General features: G+C 60.3%; 2 protein-coding genes and 1 long non-coding RNA gene across 4 annotated transcripts in view; 1 reads left to right on the forward strand and 2 right to left on the reverse strand.

Moving 5' to 3' along the window:
- LOC107182150 overlaps positions 1-2,155 on the reverse strand; it is an 18,811-nt gene extending 16,656 nt beyond the window's left edge. Inside the window, exon 1 of the long non-coding RNA XR_001512879.1 lies at positions 1,471-2,155. This is a non-coding gene — a long non-coding RNA (uncharacterized LOC107182150). The remainder of the gene's footprint in view (positions 1-1,470) is intronic.
- Positions 1-5,408, forward strand: part of TBCD (tubulin folding cofactor D) — a 99,902-nt gene extending 94,494 nt beyond the window's left edge. Inside the window, exons 33-38 of one of the 2 annotated variants that reach the window (XM_006753037.2) lie at positions 137-214; positions 2,163-2,252; positions 2,562-2,649; positions 3,507-3,616; positions 4,590-4,674; positions 5,161-5,408. In XM_006753037.2, the coding sequence (XP_006753100.1) occupies positions 137-214; positions 2,163-2,252; positions 2,562-2,649; positions 3,507-3,616; positions 4,590-4,674; positions 5,161-5,175 (466 nt within the window). In that variant the 3' untranslated portion in view covers positions 5,176-5,408. The other variant, XM_015560118.1, reaches the window with a different exon arrangement.
- A 479-nt stretch (positions 5,409-5,887) lies between these two features.
- Positions 5,888-9,659, reverse strand: part of B3GNTL1 (UDP-GlcNAc:betaGal beta-1,3-N-acetylglucosaminyltransferase-like 1) — a 31,057-nt gene continuing 27,285 nt past the window's right edge. Inside the window, exons 11-13 of the mRNA XM_015559939.1 lie at positions 9,530-9,631; positions 9,089-9,163; positions 5,888-7,300 (exon numbers count right to left, since the gene is read on the reverse strand). Of these exons, the coding sequence (XP_015415425.1) occupies positions 7,220-7,300; positions 9,089-9,163; positions 9,530-9,631 (258 nt within the window). The 3' untranslated portion in view covers positions 5,888-7,219. The remainder of the gene's footprint in view (positions 7,301-9,088; positions 9,164-9,529; positions 9,632-9,659) is intronic.

A 9,659-nucleotide genomic window follows, 5' to 3' on the forward strand; every position in this document is an offset into this window, starting at 1 on the left:
TCGGGGGGGTTGTCGGTGAGGGGGCATTGTCGGTGGGGGCGGGGGTTGGCGGTGTCTGGGTTGAGTGTCCCGCTCTCCATACGCCCTCCCTTCTCCCTCGGTGGCCCCTGGGCCTCAGCACGTCCTTTCCCCGCAGGGTGTCGGTGCCGCTGCTCAAGATGCTGGACCAGATGCTGGCCAACGGCTGCTTCGACATCTTCACGGCCGAGGAGGAGTGAGTGTTCGTTTCTTCCCGTGTCGGCTGCTTGACCGCTGACGCCTCGTGATTCATCTTCTAAAGAAACAGCGACCAGGCCAGAGATCAGAATTTTAGGGATTATTTCCTAGTGTGTTCAGGTCGGTGTCTACATGCCCTGAAAATGCCCCCGTGAAGCTGGCTGGGCAGCTGAGGGGGGAGCAGCGACGGGCCTGTGGCTGCCGCAGTGGACGGAGCGGAGCCAGCTGGTGGAGGCACCAGGTGTGGCATCTCTGGCCTCTGCTGGTTCCTCTCAGGTTTGGTTGGGACTTTTTCCTCTTTGCTGTTCTCTTCATGGTCACCCTGCCCGTCTAATTTTCAGTATTTCTCTCTCTTCCTGGACAATTCCAAGGACTTGGAACACGATGGGCCCATTTGCATTTTTAGTTGTTGTTTTGTTTTAGTATTTGTTACCCACAGTTTTACTACTTTCTTGTCTCTTGTTGCTCCCAGATCCCTATCTGGGGTCTTGTTCTTTCTGCCTAATGAACATTCTTCAGAATTTCTCCTAGTGAGGTCTGCTAGGAAATGCTTTCTCGTTTTCATTTGCAGTGTTTTTTCACAGAACTCTAGGCAGCTGTTTTATTTCAGGACTTAAAAAATGTCTTCTTGCCTGGTTGGTGTGGCTCAGTGGTTGGAGTGTCAGCCTTCACATCGAAGGGCCGCAGGTTCATTTCCTGGTCCAGGGCACATACCTGGGTTGCAGTTCAATCCCTGGCCCTGGTCGAGGTGGTCAGGGCGTGTGCAGAAGGCAGCCAACTAATTGGTCTCCCCCCTCCTCTCTTTCTCTCTCTCTCTCCCCTTCTCCCCCCTCGTTTCTTCCTCCCACTCTTTGTTTCAAAAAAAAGTCAGTGGGAAACAATACACTCAGGTGGGGATTAGCGTGTACACACACACACACACACACACACACACGTTTATTCCGACGCCGCCTGTAACTCGGCGTCACCTCTGTCTCGAGTGGGGAGCCTTTTTCCTGCCGAGGGCCACGTGGATATTTGTACTCATTGTGGGCCGTACAGAATTACCCACGTAAACGTTACCTCTGTATTTGGGCAAACATTTAATTAACTCGCCCCTCATGCCTTGGCAGGGCCAGACTGAAGGCGTTCTTGGGCTGCCCACGGCCCGCGGGCTGGCCATTCCCGCCCCGGTCTAGACGCCTGGGCCTTTGGAAGCGGTCTGGGTGCTTCCTGCCCCTCGTACCATTTCCTCCTTGGCGTCCCTGTAGTCACTCATGTGCCTGGCTGTCAGGTTTCCTACATGTGTCTTAATGGGGATTTGTTAAACTCGGCTCTGTGGTTCCCTTGGCTTTCATTTGTTCTAGGAAGTTTTTAGCTGTCCCACCTCTTGGGGTTTTGTCCTCGGGGCACTAGCTCCCCCCACGCCCCCAATTCTCGGGGATCCCGCCGTGCCTGCTGCACCCCTGCACCGGCAGCCGTTCCTGCCTTTGCGCCATCGCTCGGGCCTATCTCCACCTGCTGGTGTCTGAGACGGGTCATCCCTGCGCGTGTATTTGTGCAGGACCTGTTTTGGGGTTTTGTAGTTTTCAGGTGTCTCCTCGCATCTGGTTCGTTTCCAGATCGGAAGGGTCCCTCACGCTTCTGTGTGGCCGTGGGCTGCAGTCCTCATGGGTTCCCATGCAGTTTCTAGTTTCCCCATGGGCCTCATTACTTGTGGTCTGGATGTTGCGTCTGAAATGTCACGTGAAAGGAGCCTGAGGCCTGAGAAGACGACGCTGCAGGCGGGACTCCGCTCCCCTTGCAGGCGCGAGGGGGCAGCAGCCAGTGGGAAGGGTCTCTGGACTGTGAGGTCCCCAGCGGCTGGGCCAGGCTTCTGCTGCTGCCTGACGGGCACTGGTTGTGCGGCACCAGAGCCCGTTAAGGTGACCTGGTCCTCACACCCCCTGCCTGTGCTGTCCTTGCAGCCACCCCTTTTGTGTGAAGCTGCTGGAGCTTTGTAAGGCGGAAACCAGCAAGTCCAAGGACGTCCAGAAACTGCGGTCCAGCATCGCCGTGTGAGTCCACGCGGGCTCGGGGAGGGGGTTGGGAAGCCCTGAGGCCGTGTAGAGTCCTGAGAACAAGAGGGAAGCTGTAGCCGTGTCCCCAGCCCTGACCACGTGTGACCTTGGCCTGAGGGGAGGCGGAGTGTCCCGACCCTGGAGATCTAGACAGATCTGGACGGTGGTCTGGATGCCTGGATCTGCAGTGATTGTGGTGACTAAACTGGAGTGCCACCCTGAGGCCTGGGGTCAGCACGGCTCTGGCATCTGTGGCACCGTGGGCGGCTGGCGGGGCCGAGGCCGCTCACTGGGCGCTGCTGGCAGGTTCTGTGGGATGGCGCAGTTCCCCGGCGGCGTGCGGAGGAAGGTCCTGCTGCAGCTGCTGCTCCTGCTCTGCCACCCGTTCCCCGTGGTGAGTGTGTGACCAGCAGCCCCCCTCGGGGTTTCCCAGGGACGTGCGGCTGCGTGTTCTGTGCGCTGGTGCCAGTGTCGCGGGTGCCGGTGTCGCAGGTGCGGGTGTCGTGGGTGCTGGGGCGAGCGGCCGCAGAGCGGGCCCTGGTCCAGGTAGGTCGCTGCCTCACTCCACCTCCTGAGACAGCAGGAGGCGTATGGTGGGGTGTCCTCCGCTGTGTGGACCCTCAAGTCTCAGGAGCAGCAGCTGCCGTGTGACTTTCACGGTCTTTCTGTGGGGAGGGTTCTGCCCTTGAGGGGCAGCAGGTGATGCACAGTGAGGCCCTACCCCCCACATCTATCCCCGACTACCCCGCCTAGGAGGCCCTGGGCAGGGGGGTCCTGGAGCTCCACACACCGAGTGATGCCTTCACCCAGAACTGCCCACTGCAGGGTCAGGCCTCCTAGAAATCCCTGCCTTTGGCTGAAAGGATGCTCTTCAGGGAAACGTCACCTTTTCCTAAGGGTGACAGGAGCCCGCACCTCCAGCAGCACCCGTCAGAAAGGCAGGTCTCGGGCCACTGACCTGCTGGCTTATACCCTGGGGTGGCTCTGTGAAATGTCCCCACAGGGGATCCTAGGGCAGAAACAGGGGGGACGTGTCCCTGACGAGGGCAGGTCTTCCAGGAGGCACGTCAACAAGAACTCGGCCGGCCTGTCAGGCTCTGGAGGGATCGCAGGGGGCTGGGGGCCTCGTGCTGTCGTGGGAACGCGTGCGGTCACGGCCAGGTCTCCCAAGTTAGGATCCGAAGTCAGCACGTCCTTCAGGCTTCAGTCAGACTCCGGGGTCCCCCTCTCGCTAATGCTCTGTCCAACCAGATCCGCAAGACGACAGCGAGCCAGGTGTACGAGATGCTGCTCACCTACAGCGGCGTGGTGGGCGCGGACGTCCTGGACGAGGTCATGGCCGTGCTCAGCGACACCGCCTGGTGAGTGCTCGGCTCCTCCCCTTCTCAGGACGCGGGTCGTGCCGACCTCCCTTCCTGACCCCCGTCTCTCCCCAAATCCCCGAAGGGAAAGGGACGGGAAAAGCGAGGCTCCCAGCCCTCGACGGCCTTGGCTCTGGGTTTGAGGCGGCCGTGGTGGCGGCTGTAGGCTTCTCCCCGCTTGTCCAGCTCAGGCTCTCCCCTCGCACCCAGGGGGCTGTGCCAGCCACGTGTGGAGCAGCAGGGCGCCATTTTCAAAGTGAAATTATTTTTCTCACGTGCAGATTTTTAAAAAATCCTTATTGTTGAAAGTATTACTATATATGTCCCCTTTCCCCCCATTGACCACCTCTAGCACCTCCCCCCACACTCCCCTCCCCACCAAGTGCAATGTTTTTTAAGTGAAATGAGCAAATGTTTTTGTGTCTCGTTGGGCGCGATGGGCACTGGTGCACCCAGGCCTCCTGCACGGGGACTGGGCTCCTGCCCAAGCTGCAGTCAGACGCAGTGGGGTGCAGTGTGGGAGGCTCGTCCTGCGCGAGGGTGTGCTGTGTCCGTGTGGCGTGGCTGCAGCGGGGGCTGCTGTGCGCAGCCTTGCCTCAGTGTTGGGCAGAGGGGGAAGGTTCTTCCCTATAATTTAATCCCTTTCCGTTTAAAAAAAAATTCCCCAGCCTGGCCAGCGTGGCTCAGAGGCTGAGAATCGACCTATCTATAAACCAGGAGGTCAGGGTTCGATTCCCGGTTGGGGGCACATGTCCGGGTTGCGGGCTCGATACCCAGTCGTGAGTGTGCAGGAGGCAGCCGATCAATGATTCTCTCTCGTCATTGATGTTTCTATTGTCTCCCTCTCCCTTCCCTTTTCTCTAAAAATCAATAAAAGCGTATTTTAAAAAATAAAAACTAAGGTTTGTGGCAGGTTTGACTAAAGCGAGTGGGCCTTTCTTGCAGCTGAAGCCAACCTGTTCTCTCCCCACAGGGACTTGGAGCTCCTGCTCGTAAGAGGCCATCGGAACCGCCTGTGTGACCTCCTCGGGGTGCCCAGACCTCAGCTGGTCCCCAAGGTTAAGTGCACGTCCCCCTCGGGCAGTGCCAGGGACACCCGGGGCCCTTTCCGGGCCAGGCCCCCCAACAGCTCCGACGAGCTACTGTCCTGAGCTCCAGCCGAGACACCTGGTCGTCCTGGCTTTCAGGACCCGGGGAGGGCAGCACCCACGTGGCAGTGCCCCCCGGGAGCCTGGTGCAGGTGCAGGGCAGGTGCTGATCTGTCAGCCCCCAGGGGACACTCGGGCGGAGGTGGCAGGAGGAGCCTTGTGACACTCCTGTCTCCTGTGTGCAGGCCACGCAGTATCAGCTTCCCAAGTAAATGTGCTTTTTCGTTTTTATTAGGAAAATTTTGCACTCAGATGGGTGTGGTCAGGGAGAACAGATGTCAGCTCCTGGGATGTCTGGGGAAAAGGCCCAAACTCGATTTCCTGTGGGAAGCAGGGCCCAGAGGGGGCGGGCGATGGTGCTGGCCGTCCTGACGAACCCTGTCGTGTGCGCTGCAGCCTGCTGTCCGCTGAGGCCAGTCCTGGGAGCCGAGTAGCGCTTGTGCCGTCTGCTGGGAGGAGCCGCCAGATGCCGCTCAGGACAGGGAACCTGGTGCAGAACCCCGGCCCTTGCTGAAACGTGTGCGGAGTTCGTCACCACGGAGGCGCTCTTTATTACGGGCGCCTGCGCTCTACTGACCCTGTGTCGGTGCTTTCGTCTGTTTAAACGCGAGTCCACATCTTATAAATCACGTGCTGAGCAGTCTGTCTGTCTGACACTGTTGTGAGCGAGGGTGATGGGGGGGAGAGCCTAATGGGGGCGTAAATTGGAGGCCAGTGAGAGTCCTAGGCTCCCTCCTGCTCTGCCTGCCCACCTGAGTCTAGGTGAGGGGTCTGGAGGGAATCCCCGGCTCTCACAACCTACCCTGTAGCTAGAAGCGGCAAGAGCAAAAGGTCACACGTGTGCACCTGAGGGCTGGGAAGCAAGAGAAGCTGGGACCCTCTGCACGAGGGGGAATGACCAAGGCCTCCTCCCCGAAAGATGCGGCCAGAGCATCCCTGTCTCGGGCTCCACCTGGTGCTGGGGTGGAGGGAGGACGCTCCCCTGGCCACCCACAGCTCGAACACGGAGCCCCAGACCAGGGGCAGACGAGCAAAACCCACTACCCCTCTGAGAAGGCTGGCTGGTCCCCACAGATTTAAAATGTAAGCTCACGTTCCAGAAATTTTTAAAATCAAACCCCAAAAGATACAAAATGAGTTTATCAAGAAGAGCTTAAAGACAAAATGCTCCATGGATTCAACATCCTCGTGGACACCGCTGAGGAGAGAACGCGGACAGGAAGACCCGCAGAAACTGTCGGGAAGAACAGCCGGGAAACGTGAAGGCAGAGTCAGGAGACGCCTGAGAGGAGGGACCTGTCCCGGGGGCGGGGGTGCGGACCGTGCAGGCGCCCACACTTGTTGGGAGGCAGCCGTCCTCGATGCAGAAGCCCAGCCGTCCACACAGGACGGGCTCCCCCGCTGGCTGCTGTGCACACGGTGGTGCCCCTGCTGTCCGAGTCCCAGCGGCCGAGTCGAGAGGTTGGGTCAGCTCGCCCTGGGGCTGAGGACACGACTCCACGTGGCAGGACCGAGCGCCGAGTGGAAGGGATTCAAGGAGGAGAGTGAAACCATAGGTGGGACGGGCTCCAGCCTGTGGCTGGTGTTTCTCTGTTGACATCGGGGCTGGATGGGTCTCTGCTGTGGGGACAGCCCTGTGCAGACCCCTTTCCAGGTGTGACGGCAAGCTGTCCCCTTGTGGATGGACGTCAGCAGCAGGAAAGGGTCTCAGACATGAGGAGGAACGCGGGACCAGGAGACCCCACATTTAGGGAAAAGCTCTTTGGGACTTGTTCTCCTGGCCTGGGTGGGGTCACTGGGAGGGGTGGGGTCCTAGGACTGGGAGGCTGGACGCAGACGGTGCCAGACCAGCCAGACGGTGCCAGACCAGCCATACAACCTCAGCTCCTGCCCAGTGCCTGCAGCAGCCAGTCCATCCCCGGGAGTGGGCGGTAACTGCCAGCTCCCCTCATTTTTGCTCCGTTTCCAACTGAGACCAACCAGAGGAAACCAGATGTGCCCCCCTTCCCGCCACAGCCCCCAGCAGGCCCCTGAGCCCCTTGCCCTCTGCTGCCGATGCCCCACCACTGGGCGCTGAGCACAGCTGTTCTCGCCGGGTGGTCTGACTCCCACCGTCTCCTGAGGTCAAGCGCAGCAGCTGCACCCCAGGGTGCTCACTTTGACGGGTGAGCGCAGTCCACCCAGATGGCGCCAGATGGCAGTGCCCACACCCAGGCACTTCACGTGGCGAATGTTCTCAGAAGAGGCCATGGTGTGTGGGCACGTGTCAGGTGCCCGGGGAGGGTGTGGACCCCACCCAATCAGAACACACCCCTCCTGCCCCCCCTGCCAGGTGAAGGCCTCCTGACCCTGCCCCCCACGCGGGGTCTGCCATTCCCACACGGCCACATGGCTGTCCTTCCCGACGGCCCCCGATCCCTTGTCACCTGCAGGACTCGATGGCTGCTGTGGCCTGTCAGCTGAAGTGAAGGAAGTCCTGGCCCTCCTGCAGGTGCAGCGACCTCAGGTTGTCCTCAAATGCACCCCCAGTCAGGTCCTGTGGGAGGAGCAGCAGGTGGAGTCCCACAGAGCCTCCCTCCCGGGCTCAGGGCCCCCCGTGGCCACCTGTCAGGAGGTCCCCTCTGAACTTGTGCTGCACTGTTGGGAGTCGGGGGGCAGGACAGGAAACAGCGAGAGGCCACAATCTCCTATAGGCTGGGTCACCATGGGAGGTTGGGGTCCTGAGAGACAGCCCCTCCCTAAGAAGGCAGCTGACCCCCACTGCAGGGACTCGGGGACAGTCCCTTCTCACCCCTTTGTCCAGGGCAGAACCAGGAGCCCCCAGCCACCTCTTCTGCAGGGGACACAAGTGGGAGGTGGCCCCTGGGGACGAACTACCACTCGCCCAGCTGCTGACGGATCCCCCTGCTGCCTGCTCTGCTGTCCCTGCAGCAGAGGGCCAGGACCCTGCAAGGAGGGTCAGGACCCATGTGATCCTACAAGGTCACTGAGGTTACCCCAGGGGCGGGGCGGGACTTGGGGGCAGGTTCCTAAATGCTTCAGCGTGGCCTGTTCAGGAATGCTGGCTTTGGCCAGGCCACCTAACCCCAACCCCAGCCCTGGCCCTGATCCCATCCCCCAAGCCCTCTTGTCCCCAGGCCTGCCTCTCATCCCAGACCCCTGCTGCCTCCATAGCCTGGCTCCCAAAGACACAGCTGGCACACCCGTGGGTCCCTGGCCTTGGGCAGCACGCGACAGGGACGGTGCTGCTTGGTTACCATGCTCGTTCCCCTTGGTGTCACGCGCGGGTCAGACCCAGCGCGGGAATCGGCCTGGCTATGCCCCCCGGGCCGTCACGCTCCTCCTCCTGCGACTCCTGGGCGCTGCTACACGTATTTAAATGACAACCACTCTGCGTCTCTCATCATTAATGTTTCTATCTCCCTCTCGGAAATCAATAAAAGTATATTTTAAAAAGAAATGAAAACTACTCTACTTGGAAAACATCTGAAATGTCCAGATTCTGTCCGCCACTTGCTGTCCATGCTCAAACCCCCCCTCTTCTCTTCCGTTCCCGTGCTGCTCCTGAGATGTTACAGGAAAACTGGGCTCCCCCTGAGGTGGCCCAGGGGTCGTGGGCAAGGCTGCCAGCCCTGGGCCTGCAGAGGGGCCAACAGAAAGGCCTGCTCCGGACTGGAAGGGGCTCCTGAACAAGTGCAGCTGGACGCGTCCATTAGCTGACATCGCCCGTTAACAGCATGAAAAGGCCAGCCCAGCCAGCAGGGCTCAGTGCTTGAGCATCGACCTATGAACCAGGAGGTCAGGGTTCAATTCCCGGTCAGGGCACATGCCGAGGTCGTGGGCTCGACCCCCAGTGTGGGGCGTGCAGGATGCAGCCGGTCAGTGGTTCGCTCATCGTGGATGTTTCTCTCTCCCTTCCTCTTTGAAATAAATAAAAAAATACATCTTTTAAAAATGAAAAGGCCAGACAAGCCGACAAAGGGTGATAGCCCAGCAGGTAAGGATGGCGTCGACGGCTGTCAGGAGGCACACAGTCCCACAGTAAAGGGGAGAAGCTGCTTGGAAACCACAGGAGAGGGACTCCACAGGCCCAGTCACTACAGGAAGGGGCTCAGGCTCATGGCGTCCTGAGCAAGAACGTGCATCTTAAAACCAGTGAGAGCACCGCACCCCCATCTGGGGAACTGGCTCTGGGCGTCCCCTGGCCTAGTTGTGGGCATCAAGGTGTCCTCCCAGCACAGCCTGGGAGCCAGCTCCTAAAGGCTGAGCCACCTGGTGATGCAGGGTGTGTCCCAGTCCCACGTGCCCCGCAGCCAGCACTCACCAGCTTCACGCAGATGACGAAGGGCGGGCGGGCGGCTCGGAAGTGCAGGATGGGCACCCGGGGCTTGGGCTTTTCCTGGGACAAGAGGGCGGGGACGTTGCTCCTTGTGTCACCTGAGCCCTGTACCACTCCCAACTGCACAGCGCAGGCTAGACCCGGGACCCAGCCACCCCTGCCCAGCCACCTCACAGCCGCCGCGGAACCCACCCAGGTGGGTGGTGGGAGACCTGGACCTGTGAGCAGGGCTCTCCAGTGAAAAGATGGGGTGGGCACAGGTTACTCTGGGGTCCCCCAATCCCCCCAGGAGTCTGGGGGCTGTGTCTGCAGCTGCCTGGGCCCAGGTGGCCTGTCCAGGATGGCGTCTTAGAGGTGGACCAGGTGTAGTGTGGTGACCCGTGCAGGACCCAGCCCCCAGCTCAGGGGCACCAGGGGCCTCCACACCTGAGAGTCCTCGTAGCAGTAAAAGCCCTTCTTGATCTTGTTCTCGTCTACGTCGCAGAAGGCAACCACCTGGGGAGGACATAGGACGCCAGCCTTGGACAGTGGTTGGGGGTGGGGACAGGGGTGGGGG

Source organism: Myotis davidii, unplaced genomic scaffold (assembly GCF_000327345.1).
Source record: "Myotis davidii unplaced genomic scaffold, ASM32734v1 scaffold211, whole genome shotgun sequence".
NCBI lineage: Eukaryota > Metazoa > Chordata > Mammalia > Chiroptera > Vespertilionidae > Myotis > Myotis davidii.